The following is an 18,560-nucleotide window of genomic DNA, read 5'->3' on the forward strand; positions in this document are numbered from 1 at the left end:
CCCTCTCCCAACACGCTCCTAGACTGGAGTGAAGATGGCGGGCGCGGGAGCCGCTATTTAAAGCCTCGTGAAATCTGGTGCCGGGCGATTACGTTTTGCCCGTGAGCCCAGAGCCGATTCAGGTGGGAAGCTGATCGGAACCGAGCTCGGATTGATGACGTTCGTGGGGGCTCGGATCTCCGGAATCCGAGTCCGCACATCTCTAGTATTTGTTTGTTATATTGCTTTAAATTAATTTTTATTTTTGTATTTTCACTAATCTTTTCTTTATAATATGAATGTATTTAATTTGCAATATTTTATAAATATATGTAATTTATGACCAGTCATTACAAATTATAGAAATTGGAGGTTTTTAAATTACCTTTTTGTGTGGATTAATTCATGACAGCAAGGAGGAATGATCACCAATAAATAAGTGCAGAAAACATATTTTTTTCCATTTCTATAGTTCCTCGTGAGAGGACTGTTATTGACAGACATTCACAGGTCTATCCAGCCATCTGCTGCTCCATATATATATATATATATATATATATATATATATATATATATATATATATATATATAATTATAGATTCTATATTTATAATATTATCCTTTATTTATATTTTTTTTATATTGAGCACCTAATTTAAAAAAAAAAAATTGTTTGGTTTATTATACGGAAATAACCAAAATATTATAAAAAAAAAAAAAAAAAACTAAACAACAGAAATATATCTAAAAAAATTAAAATAAAACATAATATTAATATGCCAAAAGATAAGCTTCATATCAAGCTGTACTATAGCAAACCTATAAATCACTAATAGAAACACAAGTACTCATAAATCCCAATACAATCTATAAGAGGCTATTCCATTTAATTGTATCATTGAGACCACCAGGTGTGATGGTCCCCAACCTCATAATCCACTGGGTCTCCTTGCACAACAAAAAAAAATTCAAACAGAGATATCTTAGCACTTATACATACTAATACTTCCCTTTGGGTGGGTTATTTTTTTCAAGAATGGGTCCTCTGGTGTTTATAGGTCCAATTCTTTATAAGTAAATCCTCGTATTTGCGAATTCCCGTTTTGGATATGGAAAAAGAATACATAAAACAATGTTTTAGGAATAATCCAAAACACCTGTGATAAATGTGGGATCTTGATCTCTTTTTCACCCGTGTGATTGGGCCTATAGGGCTTGTGCTGATGGACCCTTCACCGGTATATGAGGGTTTCGTACCCGACTCACATAAATGGTGGGTAAAAAACACCTATCAAGGTATCTTTATATGGAATAATTCCCAGACAGTATCTATACAGGCCAGGTGGTAGGAATGAGGTGCATACCCCAACTCACTCAGCAAGGTGTTAGTATGTTCCCATCAAGGTATCTTTAAGGAGACCAGAACGATGGAATTTCCACAAGACACTTTATTTACATGGATCCTCCAACAACAGGATACACCATAAAACAAACAATAAAAAGGTAGTGAGGACCACAAGCGGCTCCAGACATTTCGAGGTAAGGCAGATGTTGAAATACAAAGTCTACAACCTGGAGTGGTGTCCGGACTCACATCCCAGGTCTCTTTGACTTTGGGCCGTATTCTCCAATCTGGATCCAGGTGTTGTCCTCCTTCTCTGCTCCCCTACGTGTTTCGACCCTACCTGGGTCTTTATCAAGGTGTGCAGAGTGTTCTTGGTAGTGAGTTTATATACCCACTAGACAGGAAGTACATTTCCTTCCTGTTTCCTGTCATGCATTATTGCTAACAAATAAAATACAATTTCTACATTGTGTCTTCACTTATATATGTTTTTACATTTGGGAGCCGTTTGTATGAACGTAAAGAAAATACATTCTACTCACTTTAATAATGTATATGGTCCGTGCACGCCGGTTAACGGCGTGCGTTCCATTTAGATGGCACTTCCACGTTTCACTCGCCGGATTTCCGATGAGCCTGATATAACTGAGATGAATGTCTTGTGGAGCGCAAACCAGGAAGTTCTTGCGCTCCACATGCCGTCTCTCCCTAGGAGCCGGAAGCAGGAAAATGCAAGCAGCACGGCGCTGAGTCTTGAAACGCAAGACCCGGAAGTCCCTGCGTTTCATCTGCTCCCATCCGCAGCGGTCCTATCAACAGACCAAAACTTGCTCTATTGGAACGTAATTATGCATTCCACAATGACGATAAAGTGCATAATGCTTAGTTCCACAATAATAATAAAGTGCATGATGCTTAACCCCTTACCGCCGCAGCCTGTTTTTGCCTTCCTGACAGAGCCCTTTTTTTCAAATCTGACATGTATCACTTAAGTGGGGATAACTTTTTTTTGCTTTTACTTATCCCAGTGATTTTGAGATTGTTTTCTCGTGACACATTGTACTTCAAGTTAGTGGTAAATTTTGGTCGATACAGTCTGTGTTTTTTTGTGAAAAATACCAAAATGTCGTAAAAAAATTGAAAATTTTGCAATTTGCAAAATGTTACATTTTCGGCTTGTGAGACAAATAATCATACCACTCAAAATAGTTAATAACTAACATAGACCATATGTCTACTTTATGTTTCCATCATTATTTCAACCTCCTTTTAATTTTTTTGGACACTAGGAGGCTTAAAATATGAATAGCAAATTCTCAAATTTTGAAGAAAATTTCAAACACTGATTTTTTTAGGGACCAGTTCAGTTCTGATGTGACTTTGAGGGACTTGTATGTGAGACACCCCCATAAATGATGCCATTTCAAAAACTGCACCCCTCACAGTATTCAAAACAGGATTTTGGAAGTTTGTTAACCCTTTAGGTGTTTCACAGGAATTTAAACAAAGTGTAGGTGAAATTTCAAAATTTCATTTTTTTTGCAGATTTTCAATTTGAATACATTACAGTAGATTTTACTAGAGAAATGTGACTAACAATTAATTACCCCAATTCATTTGTTTTCATAAATATCCTATATGTGGCCCTAGTGTGCACGTTGACCAAACCACAGGCTTCATAATAGAAGGAGCACCTACTTGATTTTGGAGCCTCCTTTTTATGAGATTATTTTTTAGGCACCATGTAGGTTTCTCGGCACCATAAAATGCTAAAAGTTAGGAACCCCCCCACAAGTGACCCCATTTTGCAAACTACACCCCTCAGGGAATTCATCTAGGGGTATAGTGTACATTTCAAACCCCCAGGGGTTTCACCAATTTTGGTACAACTGGGCTGTGAAAATGAAAAATTACATTTTTTTACACAAAAATGCAGTTCTGGCTCAAAATTTTTCATTTTCACACGGAATGAAGGAGACAAAGCACCCCAAAATCTGTGCCGTAATTTCTCCCGAGTACGGCAATGCCTCATATGTGACCAAAAAATACCATTTGGGTGCATGGCAGGACTCAGAAGGGAAGGAGTGATATTTGGATTTTGCAGCACATATTCTGGTGGAATGAATGGTGGGTGCTATGTCGCATTAGCAAGACCCCCGAAGCACCAATACAGTGGAACCCCCCCACAAGTGACCCCATTTTGCAAACTACACCCCTCAGGGAATTCATCTAGGGGTATAGTGTACATTTCAAACCCCCAGGGGTTTCACCAATTGTGGTACAACTGGGCTGTGAAAATGAAAAATTACATTTTTTACACAAAAATGCAGTTCTGACTCAAAATTTTTCATTTTCACAAGGAATGAAGGAGACAAAGCACCCCAAAATCTGTGCCCCAATTTCTCCCGAGTACGGCAATGCCTTATATGTGACCAAAAAATACCATTTGGGTGCATGGCAGGACTCGGAAGGGAAGGAGTGATATTTGGATTTTGCAGCACAGATTCTGGTGGAATGAATGGTGGGTGCTATGTCGCATTAGCAAGACACCCGAAGCACGGTGAAATGATGAACCTAATAATCCATAGATGTGTGGTATATTTTAAAACACTCCTTCATACATAGGCCGGGTTTATCGGGGCAAGTTTCACAGTGGAAAATAGTTTGCTTTCTTATTCCCTTTTTATAGCAAACTTTGCACCTTTTTTGTGTCCTGCCCTTTTTTCCAGTGGAGGGGATTTCGTTAGGAAAATGCTGCCCTGATACAATACGGGGGCCAGTACTAGAAGTACTGGGGCCAGTACTAGAAGTACTGGGGCCCTCTGCCTGCTGGTTCCCAAATATTAGGCCCTTTATGACTTCCTCTTGAAAGTGCATAAATGTCCCCGTCTGGCTGGTAGAACGGAATAGTACGTAAACGTTATACAGTGCCATCTGGATGATATACACGGCCAGCTTCTTATACCAGATTTTTGTTTTCCGCAGGGCACTGTACGGCTTCAGTACCTGATCTGAAAGATCCACTCCGCCCATGTACTTATTGTAATCAAGGATACAAATAGGTTTTGAGGTGTGGGTACTGGTACCTCGTACAGGGACGGAGGTGGTACTGTCTCCGTGAATTGTTGTCAGTATAAGGACATCCCTCTTGTCCTTATATTTGACCAACAACATATTTTCGGTGGATTGTGCCCTGCTTTCACCCTTTCTCAGTAATTGGGCAACATGCGTTTTTGGGAGGCCTCTTTGGTTCTTGCGCACAGTACCGCAAGCTGCTGTACCTCTTGAACCAAGGGCCTTAAACAGGGGGATGCTGGTGTAAAAGTTATCCACATAGAGGTGATAACCCTTATCCAGGAAGGGGTGCACTAAATCCCAGACAATCTTTCCACTAACACCTACGAGGGAAGGGGGGCATTCTGGCGGTTCAATTCTTGTGTCCTTCCCTTCATATACCCTAAACCTGTGGGTGTACCCTGAGGTACTTTCGCACAGCTTATACATTTTTATGCCATACCTTGCCCTCTTATTGGGAAGGTACTGGCGGAATTTAACCCTTCCTTTAAAATGTATAAGTGACTCGTCTACACAAATGAATTTTTGGGGGATGTACATCTCAGCAAATTTGGCGCTGAAATGATCAATGACCGGCCTGACTTTAAATAGCCGGTCAAAGGTGGGATCATCTCTGGGTGGGCACTGTGCATTATCGTTGTAATGCAAACATTTAAGGATCATCTCAAAACGAGTCCGGGTCATGGCCATACGATGAAGTGGGGTGCTGTACAGAACATCTGTACTCCAATATTGCCTAATTTCTGGCTTTTTAACTATGCCCATATGTAACACCAGACCCCAAAACGTCATCATCTCTACTGCATCTACAGGGGTCCACCTAGCAAATGATGACGTGGGGTTTTGGGCAATAAACTGCTGGGCATATAAATTACTTTGGTCCACCATTAAATTTATAAAATCATCAGAGAAAAAGACTTTGAAAAAGTCAATTTCTTTGAGGCCTGTACTATCGAATTGGATTCCTGGGTTGGCCAAAAACTCAGGAACCTGGGGCTCAAAATTGTCTGGTGGTGGGGTCCATACGAGATCAATCATTGGGGGGGGGTCTCAGCTGCTCTACGGGGGCGTCTTTGAGGGGGTCCCTCATCACTAGAGGAGGAAGAGGAGCTTAAGAAAAATGTCAATTCATCGCTTACTTCACTGGCTGTGTCAGTGTCAGAGGCAAGAAGGGCATATGCCTCCTCCGCTGAAAAAAGTCTTTGCGATGATTGGGACATTTTTATTATTTTTAAGTGTAGTGTTTCAGCACGTGTATAGTGAAGGGGGGGTACAAACTTTATTTCAACACGGGGGGTATGTAGTGTGTATGTAGTGCTTTAACACGTGTAAGTGTAAGAAAAAAAAAAAGGTCCTGCGTCAAAAATTGAGCACAGATGTTGGTCAGTAACGTCCGTCACTGATCAGCGCTCAGCGGGCACAGGACACCCACAAAAGCACCGTGGGTGTAAAAACAATTTAAAAAAAAAAGCCCACAGCACTCTCCAAAAAAAAAGAATTAAAAAAAACTGCTGAAAAAAAATTATATCAACCCTGTGCCAAAAATGCTGTTCAGTGATGTACGTCACAGGACACCCACAAAAGCACCGTGGGTGTAAAAACAATTTAAAAAAAAAGCCCACAGCACTCTCCAAAAAAAAAAAAAAATTAAAAAAACTGCTGAAAAAAAATTATATCAACCCTGTGCCAAAAATGCTGTTCAGTGATGTACGTCACTGATCAGCGCTCAGCGGCCACAGGACACCCACAAAAGCACCGTGGGTGTAAAAACAATTTAAAAAAAAGCCCACAGCACTCTCCAAAAAAATAAAAATAAAAAAAACTGCTGAAAAAAAATTATATCAACCCTGTGCCAAAAATGCTGTTCAGTGATGTACGTCACTGATCAGCGCTCAGCGGCCACAGGACACCCACAAAATCACAGTGGGTGTAAAAAAAATTAAAAAATAAACCCCCACAACACCCTCAAAAAAAAAAAAAAAAAACTGCTGATCAGTGATGCGACACTGATTAGCAGTGAGGGGCAGCAGGCACACAACTGTGGGTGCAACCTGACAGGGTATATATAAAAAAAAAAAAACCTGCACCCCAAAAAAGGTGCTGATCACTTAGTTTATAGTGATCAGCACAAAAGGGGGGCAGCAGGGGGCAGCAGATACAAAATTATAGCACACAATTTAAATCTCTGACACAATGACACTGCTGCAGCAGCAGCAGCACAAGGAAGTCACACCAGGAGCTGGCAGCACGGATGCCACCAACGCTGATCAGGTCAGTATAGGGCACAGATGGGCACGGAGACCGCTCTGCACGCTGTTCCTGACCAGAATGGCGGATGCAGGGCTGTCTCCGTTATTTCATCTGAGGTGAAATGGCTGTGATTGGTCCGTCGGTCCGACGGACCAATCACAGCCTTTTGGGGGCAGGTGGGGTGACACCAGTGTCACCCTTACACCCTGTGGTGATTGGTGCTGTACTTTACAGCACCAATCACCACCGATCCCTGTGTCACCGGCGAACGTTATTCGCCGGTACACAGAAAACGCTGTAATTGTCTGTTCACATTTGAACAGCCAATCACAGCGATCGCCAAAGGGCGGGGGCATCGCTGCCCCCCCTGGGCAATGAGGGAAGATGTCTGCTGTCAGGGACAGCAGACATCGTCCCTCTGTCACCGCGTCTCTAGACGCGGTGACAGTTAAATGGCATGACGTACATTTATGCCATGTGTCCGGAAGTACATCCCGACCATGACGTAAATGTACGTCAAATGTCGGGAAGGGGTTAATTACTCCCAAATATAACGTCATATATGTACATATAAAACCATTACACATTTTCCATATAAAAAGTTAATTCTAAAACGTCAAACCTAAAACATCATCATACATCATAAAACATGTTAAAAACCATTTCAAGGGATCATATCAAAATACAAAATTGCAAAAATACAAAAATTGAATAAAAATAGGTGACAAGATGTGCAGAAATATTAGGTAGTTGAACTAGCATTTGGTCGATCCACAAGAAGCTGAAACGAAAGAGAAGATGGAATTGACCACAACATATATGATCCTTTACAATACTTACAGGAACCATTTCAATTCGAAATCACTATTGTGTCCACTAGTGGACAAGGTTTTAAAGTCAAAGATACACTGCTTCTCTAATTTAGCTAACCTGCTTGCAATGTCCTTATCTCTAAGGTCCACAGTAACTGTTTTCAGCCCAAAGAAACCTTTTAGATGAGATGGTGAGCAATTATGTTTCTCTTTAAAGTGGTCTGATAGGGCATGGGTTTCTACCCCTTTCTTAATATTTCTTATGTGTTCTGCGATGCGGGTTTTTAACGGTCTTAAAGTGCGTCCAATGTAAAATTTCTCACATGAGCACTTCACAGTGTAGATCACATTTTGACATGTGATAAAATTGGTGATCTTTGCGATTTTTCCATTGATGTTTACTTCAGTGGTTTTGCTTTTTTCACTCTGAATCTGTCTACAGGGAAGACAGAGACCACATCTATAAAAACCAATGGACCGTATACTCCCAGGGCGACCCTCCGGTTTTAACCTGCTTGAAGTAAGCTTGGATTTTAAATTCGGTGCTTTTTTATATATACAAACCGGTTTATCCGGGATTATATTTTTGAGTACCGGATCTTTTTTTAGAATCGACCAGTGTTTGTTAATGGTCTTCTCTATTTCCCTGTACTTACAGTTGTAACCAGTCACAAAAGCAAATTCAAACTTTTTCCCTTCTTTGTTTTTAGTTTTTGGGTTTGGTTGGAATAGAGTCTTACGGTCCATTTCTTTAATGTTTTGTGTGGCCATATCTAGCTGGTCTTTTTCATAACCACATGCTTGGAATCTTTCCTGCATTTCATCGGCTTGGGTATCAAAAATCTCAGGCTCTGTACAATTTCTTTTTAACCTTTTCAATTGCCCACTTGGAATTGACTTAAGCCAATTTTTATGATGGCAACTACTGGCCTGTATGTATGAGCCAGAGTCCGTGGGTTTGGTAAAGTTTTTCATATGTAGCATGTTCTGTTTGATATAAACAGTAATATCTAGAAAGTTAATGGTTATTTTACTTTTCTCATAGTTCAAAACAATATTCTTGTCATTATTATTTAAAAAGGGACAGAAACAGTCAAGTTCGATCTCTTCACCACACCAAATAAAAAAATGTCGTCAATGGGTCTCCTTGATCAATATCACCCCATGGGGAGGAGGGGGGGACCTGGTCAATAATAAAGTATCTCAAGGAGTCTAGAGGATGTCCAGGCTCCCTGAAATGTTGTGGTACCAGCTGGTTCACATCTTTACCCTTCAACATAGAATTATTGGCAGACCTACAGTATTATTTCCTTGATTTTACATATAGTTTGGCCCACATATACCAAACCACACGGACACATGATGATATACACAATGTGTAGGTTATCAAGATAGCACTGTTCTTATGTCATACTGTTTGGCACAGTGGGGATGTTGGAAAGACCAACATATAACCATGTACTGTACTTACATGTTACACAACTATAGCAGCCTGGTGGCTTAACATACATATTGGACCATTGTGTCCCTACTAGTGATGCCCACATGGATCAACCTGTCCTTCAGGTTCCTTCCTCTCGTATAGGCCAACAGAGGCCTAACATTTTTGAAACAGGATAACTGCTTATCCATAATGACAATAGGCCATAGGGCCTTAGATGCATGTTGTACAATGGGGCTAGACAAAGAAAACTCAGTAACCCATAGGTTTCTATCACTGATCCTTTATTTTTGGGGGTCCACAATAAACCAGGATCCATACCAAGAACCATAGGTGTGCGCACATTGAGTGTTAGGGGTGCACAGGCAGCCCTTAATGCTGTGCCCACCCTTATGAACACCTCCCTGCCACTAGTAATACCAGCAATACCTTTTACCAAATATTTTTTTGCTTTTTAGAACTGTATTCCATTAAAAAAATCATTCAACAATCAATTATGTGTCCTTTGCATTGTTTGCATTGTTAATTGTACTGGACCATTGTCATATCACTACATACCTGTGTCATCCATATATGTTTTTTACTTTATTTGCATATACTGTCACACAGAGTTATTAGAAGATTAAAACTGAAATAGGCAGGAGATTACGGTGTGGCTGAGATGTTTTATATTGCAGCAAGTACCAATAGATGATGGTAGACATGGCTGATTGGCGGTGTTAGAAACACCCACTGGGCAGTATTAGACATGCCCAATAGGAGGTGCTAGACACACCCTTTGACAGTGCACCCCCTAATAAAAGTTGCTGTGCACGCCTATGCCAAGAACCCTGTTGTTTTTTTTTTTTTTTTGAGAAACAAGGATCTGGTAGTCATAACCCTCAGTAACACATTTTTGGATCATCTTATGCAATACTTCAGGGATAAGATCCCTATTGTGCCACCCAGAGCATTTGGGAAAGTGGTAACCCACTGAATTATTGGGGGTTATGGCTAAAGGCTCTGAGCAATGTATTCCTGTCAGTACTCTTGGTGTACAATGTTGTAGTAAATTTACCCTCCTAGATCTCAATTGCTACACCCAAGAAATTCACTTTTACCTCATTGTGGCTGTATGTAAACTTAATATACAGACTGCAAGCATTAATATGTGTCATCAAGGACAGAAACCTCTCCTCACTGGCCATCCATATCAGGAACACATCATCTATGTATCAAAAATACAACATGATGTGCCCTCGAGTGTCCGGGTTGCGAAACAACAGGTCCAGTTCCTAAACAAACATGTATATGTTTGCATACAAGTGGGCTACGGATGAGCCCATAGCACACCCCTATAGTTGAACATAAGCCCCATCAAAGATAAAATAATTTGTCAGGGCAAAGCCGGATATCTGTAGAAATGAGCATCGGCCAGACAAGCCATTTAGGTTTGAGACTATGGTGTATATGTTGTGATATATGATGACATATTCTAGGAAGCGGAACACATAGTTCCTATCCCATGATACCGACAACTATGGCACAGAAAGCTCTGTGGAGCCACAGGCATGTGAAAAGGCACCTTTGTCTCTGCACTCGGAAGCATCAGTAGCAGGACATCAGCAGTGCTAAGAGCTCATCTCATCTCAGGGGGATTTCTGGGCTCCCAGAAAACCTCCTGCGTGTGCCACTGGCAAAAGTGAACAGCGTAACATGTTCGTGAAATGCTGCTTTAGGTGGCATATGTTTCCGGAGATTAAGGGACACCAAATTGGTCAGGGAGGGCCCTGTAATATTGTATTCTGAAATGTGTGCATATGGCTAAATAGCTTTTTGTTTGTGTGGACTTTCTATAGGCGGAGCCCTAGGATGCGTCATGTTATTAGGAAACCTCAGCATTCTTCTGCTGACAACCTCGTCAATGAAATGACTTATGTAACTGAGACAGAAGATGTGTTTTACACTTACAAAGGCTCCCCAACTTCAAAAGACAGTGATTCAGAGTTCTTTCAGAACCGCAGTCCAAGGAGTAGGTATGTGAATAAAATATTCTTGGCCATACAGATGTTTTCATTTTGCAAAATGTGTTATTTTTTGACTCTTTGATGTTGGTACAATATGTAGTATTATACGTTAACCAGCATTTTATGAGCTGAATGCAAAATATCGTTTTAAATATATTGATAAATAGTAGAGTAAGTTAAATTTGATGATTAATAGACCATAATATACTTCACAGAAATTAATGATTAGAATTACTGCCTTAGATTACCGAGGTTCAACATGGACCATATTTATATTTATTAGGTGTCTTGAATGTTCTTTCCATGCTTGTGTGGGTTTCTTTGTGTGTGGTGTGATGGCCTGACAGTTGGAATTCCAACAGTCAGTATACCAACATCAGAATCCCAATTGCCGGTACTTTGACATGGCGGTAAGTGTATAAAAGCTCCTTTCAGATTTGCTGCGCTATATTCTCCCTCTATGTTGGGCATTTGAACATTCGAGATTCCAATTCTGTATAGTGACTGCCAGAATCCTGACTGTCGGGCCATCATCCGACACTTGTTTATTTTTGGTTGTCTGATTTCTAGCCATAGTAAAATATTGTATATAGGTAAACTGACAAAATAAATGTAACCCTAGTGTGTGTACTGTACATGTTGCATGATCTTGATATATTTAGCTCCACTGGTACCAGGACTGATGTGAATATGTATATTTCTTCTTTGGGTTCCATGGTCCCACAGGGTGACATCGGGGTTGGAAGCGGTTCAGAGTACTGTGGTAACAATCAGCGAAGCTTTCAGATTTTCCAGGATGCATGGCTCATTTCTCATATAACCCTGCCTCCATGTCTAGCTCATCAGGTTTTTGTTTGTGCCAGCAGGAAGCTGGAGCATCTTTATTTTCAGCAGGGATTGCCTCAGGCAATCCCAAATAAGTTTTTTTTTTTTTACACTGTGCAGCGTTACCGCTGCTGGGCTGCCTTTGCTGTCAGTCACACTGATGACCGTGCGGTAGCTCAGTCCCCCTGCCGGCACCAAAACTCCCCCACGACCCTGGTCAAGAGGGGTATGAGGTAGATGTGGAGCCGGGGCCTAGCACCACCGGACACAAGAAAAACCGTGAACGGGGCACAGGGCCAGGTCAGGTAAGGCTCTCAGAGTCTCTGAGTCAGAAGAGTTAGAGGTTTATCCTCTTTAGTCACATACTGCTGTGTTATCACTCTAGGTTTTCCTATGTAGGCTATACCTATTGTAAACATTACCCCACTTTGTATGTTTTTAACATGACTGCTAAATGGGGAGTGCAGTCAGACAGAGTCTCCCTTGCTCTTATCATGTAAGGCTTGTGCTACAGGCCTGTCTGAGCAGGATGTTATCCAGTAGGGGTTATGTGTCAATTGCTTTATCCTCCTGGTCAGTCCTCTGCCCAGGTGGTTGTACAGGAGCCTCCTTGGGCAGCCTTTCAGCAGCTTCTGGGCACCATAGTGGATCACCTTCAGCCCCCTGAAACGGCTGTACAGGCTCCTCCACCATGGATAGATACCTTGACGACCACGGTGCAAACCCTTGCACAGATATCGGTGGCTATGCAGAAGTTACTGCCAGCCTCATCTGTTAGAAAATAGTTACCTAGTGTTACTGCCCCATTACTCCCATTGTTAGATGATGACCCTATGGGAGATGAGGATGATGATAATGGGGATGAAGATGATAACAATGCTGGGAGTTGCGGGGATCCCTCTCTACCAGAGTCAGGGACACCTGTAGTACAAACAGATATGGCAGATGTTCCAGCACTTATTGACACAATACTGATAGTACTCTTATCGGACTCTGATGAACCTAAGCCGGTGGCAAAAGTCCAGAGATGTTTTTTAAAAATTTTTTTTACCAAAGCCCAATTTTCACATTCGGACCACTTAATGGAGATCCATATTGACTAATGGGAGGCTTTGGGCAAGATATCTTCTATTTCTAATAGAGTTCTAGCCAGGTCCCCCTTGCCACCAGAGGATTTCAAATTGTGGAAAGCTCCTCCCCCGGTAGATTCCTATGTTACACGACTGGTTAAACCATCTGTCCTCCCTATTACCAAAGGATCTTCTCTAAAGGATCTTACGGATAGGCACTCTCTTAAAGTTTTTTCCCTCACATGAGCGGTCCAAAGATCTACTGTGGGCCGCAAAGGCTATTCTACCATTGATGCATCGGAAGATGCAAGACTATGCATGTCTCATAGTAAGCAGGCTGCAATATATATAATGGAGGCATTATCTGATGCTGGAGTCCTAGCAGCAGTGACATCTGCAAACTGTTACACTCACCAGGGAGCGTTGATGAACCCTAGCAGGGTCTTCCTGGGGAATGCCTGGAGTGTATAGGAAAAGGTGGAAGGGAAGGACCACTATGGATTTTGGACAGCAGATCTTCAGCCGAGGGGCCTCTGGACGTCTTCTGGGTAGCCACCCAGGACACCCAGGCCAAAGTCCACAGAGCACACAAGCGAGCCATCTTGCCAATAACAGCTCTTTTCTCATATGACAGTATACATCTACCAGTACTTGTATGCCACCTGTTCTTACGTCGGCAAGTGGCAGTGTAGACTTAACCCCAAGGGCCCCGGGCAGCTACTGGTAGGGAGCAGCAAGCATGGAACTACACTGTCTACAGAAAACTAACCTAAAACTAAACAACAGGACTGAGAGACAAGAAGGGGTACAAGAAGCAAGGACTGAGCTACATAAACTCTGACAAGGAAGGTGCAATGACTAATAACAAGGATTAATACAAATACAGAGTATCAAGACATGGACAAACAGTGATAACTAAAGTATATAGATACACTGAATAGTGTGGCCTAACGCCACGGCCTAAACACAGGCCCTCACTGGGAAGCAGTCTCCAAGCACTTCTATAACCGGCGTTGGAGCAGCCCAAATTAATCCCTTATAAAGGCTGCTTCCTGTGTGTCCACCCCTGATTAGTAACAGAGAGCAGTTGCATGCTGCTACAGGTGTACTAGCTAATTACATGTTGCTATCTGGCTTCCCCGTTGCCTAGGCAACCACTGGGGGAGAGCTGCTGCTGGCAGGGAGAGACGCGCTGAGCGTTTAGCAACTGTTGCCGTGATGTCGTTCAGGACCGGCAGTGATGCGTCGTCCCGGCTACTTAGCAACGGCCGGGACCAGCGCATAAGGACCACAACCATGGCACCATCAGCGCATAAGGACCACAACCATGGCACTGACTCCAGAGTTTTGGATATCTCTCCAGTGGTGGCTACAAATGCATCACCTGAACCAGGGATGTCCTTTCTGGTTTACAGATTGGATTCTCCTCACTAAAGATGCCAGCTTATGAGACTGGGGACCGGTAGTAGAATCCTGGTCCTTGCAAGATGTATGGTCCAATCCAGAAACACATCTGTCCGTCAATGTTATGGAGCTTTGGGCATTGTACAACACTCTTGTTCGCTCACAGGATCTTCGGTACAAGTCAGGTCAGACAATGCCACAGCAGTGGCATACATAAACATTAGGTGGCACGCACAGTGCAGTAGCCATGCGAGAGGTGTCCAAAAACCTAACTTGGGTGGAACAGGTGTTCGTACCAGGAATTCTAAACTGGGAAGCGGACTTTCTAAGTTGGCAACACATTCATCTGGGGGAGTGGTCACTCCACCCAGAAGTCTTCTCCCTCTTGGTGAGCCTTTGGGGCCTTCTAGGCATGGATCTCATGGTATCCCATCGCAACAACAAAACGTTAGTGTATGGGTCGGGTCCAGGGATCCTCAAGCCAGCTCCATGGAAGTTTCATCTTCTGTGTGTTTTTCTATGATACCCAGAGTAATTCTGAAATTCAAAGAAGAAGGCGGGGATCTCATTCTGATAACCCCCACCTGACCTCGACATCATTGGTACCTAGCCATAGGCTGCCACTACAACCGGACCTGCTCAGTCAGGGTCCTTATCTACACCCAGTTCTTCAGCACCTGTCTTTGACGGCATGATGCTGATGCCATACTAAAAGAGAAAGGGTTTTCTACTAAAGCGATCCAAACAATGATCAAAGCAGATAAACCCACATTGGCAAGGATTTATTACAGGATCTGGCACACTTATTTCTCTTGGTGTGCATCCCGTAAGTATGACACAAAAGTGTTCAAAACTGCAGAGAGGTTTAGATATAGGTTAAAGGTTAACCTCGCTTAGGGTGCATATCTCGGCTCTATCCATCTGGTTTCAAAGGAAGATTGCTTCTCTTCCAGATATACATACTTTCATCCAGGGTGTTATACAGTAGGAGCAAGTTTCATCTTGCTATTCTATTGTTCTCAGCTGCAATACAATACGTATTGCAGCTGAGAACAATAGAATAGCCATGGCTAGCCATGGGCAAAGGAGCAAAGATGAAACTTGCTCCTACTGTATGTATTCAACCATCATATGTTCTTCCAAGACACCATGGGACTTTTCTCTGGTGTTACAGGCTCTTGTCAAACCTCCTTTCGAACCACTTTGTTCTGTAGAATGTAAGTGGCTCAAGACTGTGAGCCACAGGGTGGTAACCGTGAACGGTTACAAAAAAAACTTGAATCTAGGTGGATTGCCCGACTAAATACCATCAATCCTGAAGGACTGAATGAGTATAATCATCTGAATATATTCCTACAATAGGAACATTAACCTTGAGTTTCTAATTGACCTGAGAATTAGCCACTGATCATGTACTTTTTTGCTTTTTTCTTGTGTTTTTTTTCTGGATGCGAGTGTGGATCCCTTCTGCTACAGTATATATATATATAGATATATATATATATATCTATATATATATATATATATATATATATAGATATATATATATATATCTATATATATATATATATATATATATATATATATAGATATATATATATATATATATATATATATATATAGATAGATAGATACGTATATATATCGTAGGAGAAATGGACACTTACCAAGGTCAAGTTTTCAACTTTGAGTTTATTGCATAAGGACAGGAGATATTGTTTTATCCTATTGAAATTCCATATAACTTTTATGAGGTTAGAATAAAAGAGAATTGTGCCTGCGCTGGCTGCTTCCAAATAATTGTATCAGACGTTCGTATCAAAACATTCACATAAATAAAATCACACTAAATCTATAATGACTGAGAGTCCTTTGTTGAAGGTATTATCTCACTGGGATAGCAATAATTGCAAGTACTAGCTGAGAATGATAAAGTGCTGTAAAGTTTATATTACCATCCTGGTCGGTCTGGAAGATATTTGTATGCCAGATTTGGGATCACAGTCCTGAATTGGGCCCTATGACGGGCGGGGGTATGGCACTCCCCTCAGGTGGTAATGTCCTTTGGAGACTGGGATTAGGGATCATGCAGATATCCCAAAAGCTGGAACTCCAGTTATTTCCAGGGAGGACTTCTGAAGATGGTAGATGGCTGTGTCCCTTTAAGCAGCAACAGATTTCAAACGACCAAATTTTGGATGCGTCCCATTCAGAGGAATATGGGGTCTCAGGCACCGGGTCTCAGCAGCACAATAGGGGTGTATTTAGCAAGGCTCAACGCGTTTCCCCGGATGTGACCTCCGGCTTCTTCAGGAGCGAGTATATCAGTGTGAGTTCTCAGCTCACTATTTATACCTAAGGACTGATTGTCCATGACATACACCTGAGTGTGATAACCATATAAAAAACTTTAAAAAGCATGAGAAACGTCTCTAATTATAAAAAAAACCTTTTATATTGAGATGGAGGCAGCCAGGATGGTAATATAAACTTTACAGCACTTTATCATTCTCAGCTAGTACTTGCAATTATCGCTATCCCAGTGAGATAATACCTTCAACAAAGGACTCTCAGTCATTATAGATTTAGTGTGATTTTATTTATGTGAATGTTTTTTAATAAATTGTTTAATTTTTGAGAAACGTCTGATACAATTATTTGGAAGCAGCCAGCGCAGGCACAATTCTCTTTTATTCTTATACTGTACCATTAGGGCCTGACCGCAATGTGCCAGCCGCTGTTGATTTGCGCACCACACATCTTTCTCCATTTGTCTAGTTTTATGAGGTTAGCACTTCACAGCAAATTTGTGTTTAACCCTGGTGGCCTGTGGAACGCATATACCGCTTCCATGTGTCCGGACTCAGGCACTGTGTTTTTTAAGTGTTCCCTTTATTTTTTTGAGCAGTGTGTATATATATATATATACTGATACATATATATATATATATATATATATGTATCAGTATGACATGGACTGGCACTCACTCGCTCCAACTGTAGTTGCACGGCTCCAGTGCCTACCGTGTGTATGTACAGATAGCTTCAGAAATCCGCGGCACTTGTTGTTCTGCACCTTGAAAATGGGGTTTATGTACCCCGAATCATTGGTTATCTGTTACTGCATTTGTTTTGTTGGATACAATTTTTTTTTGTTATTTCATAAAGTCTCAGAGTGCCGCTGATTTCTGAAGCTGTATATCTATATCTATCTATCCAACTATCTATCTATCTATCTATCTATCTATCTATCTATCTATCTATCTATGACACTTATACCCCTACAATGCACTAAGGAACAAGGGTTGGGGGCAGAGGCATAGGGAGGGCGAAGCCAGTGGAGCAAACGCTCTTGGCACTAAACGGGTGCAGGGCACCGTCCCCCCCCCCCCCTCCGCAAATGAGCCGGGAGTCTTGGACTCACCTGTCTCAGTCTGTCCTCTGACCCCTCCATATCTGTTGCAGCCTACCCTCTGACCCCTCCCTACCTGTTGCAGATTGCCCTCTGACCCCTCCTTACCTTTTGCATCCTGCCCTCTGACCCTTCCCGGCTCTCTGAATCCCCCCACCCCTAACTGTCACAGCATGCGCTCTGCCCTACCTTTCACAACCTGCCCTGTGCTTACTACCTGTTCCAGCCTGCCCTCTTCCATATACCCAGCCAGGACTGGCTCCAGGGAGATTCCAATAGATCCGCCGTATGAGGGCGCCCCATCACAGAGTTGCAGATGTTGTCTTCAATTGACAGAATGGAAGCTCCAGTAACTATTGGTGCGGGGGTGTGGTTTTTATTTATATCCAGGGGGGGGATAATGTACCTTATTTTATTGTATTTGTGTGTGTGTGTTTGGGGGGGGGGGGGGCAATGAATATGAATATAAGAAGCAATATATTCTTGTTTTTTTCTTCAGAGGACCTTTTTTTTTTTGATGGTCCAATGTGTTTTTATACTTTGCCTGCGAGGAACAATGGGCCTGATATTAGACAATTTTGCAAAACTAGTTCAGTTTAATGGGGTGTGTGTGGGGTGCAGCATAGATGCATCTGTACCATTTTTGGGGTAGCGGCATAACGTCACATGCAGCCACTGTGAGACAAAAATTACAGCAATGTGCCTGCCTTCACAGCCAGGCTGCAAATGCAGGAGACTACCCTTAATGCCTGGATCTGCAATGCGACCGACATTGAAGGGAAGAACTTTGGGCATTATGGTTTGTTATATAGTATGTAATGGGCATCATGGTGTGGTATATAGTGTGTAATGGGCATCACGGTATGTTATATAGTATGTAATGGGCATCACAGTGTGTTATATAGTATGTAATGGGCATAATTATGTGTAATTGGCATTAC

The 18,560-nt window shown here is 42.0% G+C and overlaps 1 protein-coding gene across 5 annotated transcripts in view; it reads left to right on the plus strand.

Annotated features, from left to right (window-relative positions):
• Positions 1-18,560, plus strand: part of PTPN3 (protein tyrosine phosphatase non-receptor type 3) — a 524,536-nt gene that overhangs the window by 296,129 nt on the left and 209,847 nt on the right. For all 5 annotated transcript variants that reach the window (XM_083188292.1, XM_083188290.1, XM_083188291.1 and 2 more), the window contains one exon: positions 10,741-10,917. In XM_083188292.1, the coding sequence (XP_083044418.1) occupies positions 10,741-10,917 (177 nt within the window). The remainder of the gene's footprint in view (positions 1-10,740; positions 10,918-18,560) is intronic.

This window comes from Crinia signifera, chromosome 5, assembly GCF_055691185.1.
Source record: "Crinia signifera chromosome 5, ASM5569118v1, whole genome shotgun sequence".
In the NCBI taxonomy this organism is placed as follows: Eukaryota; Metazoa; Chordata; class Amphibia; order Anura; family Myobatrachidae; genus Crinia; species Crinia signifera.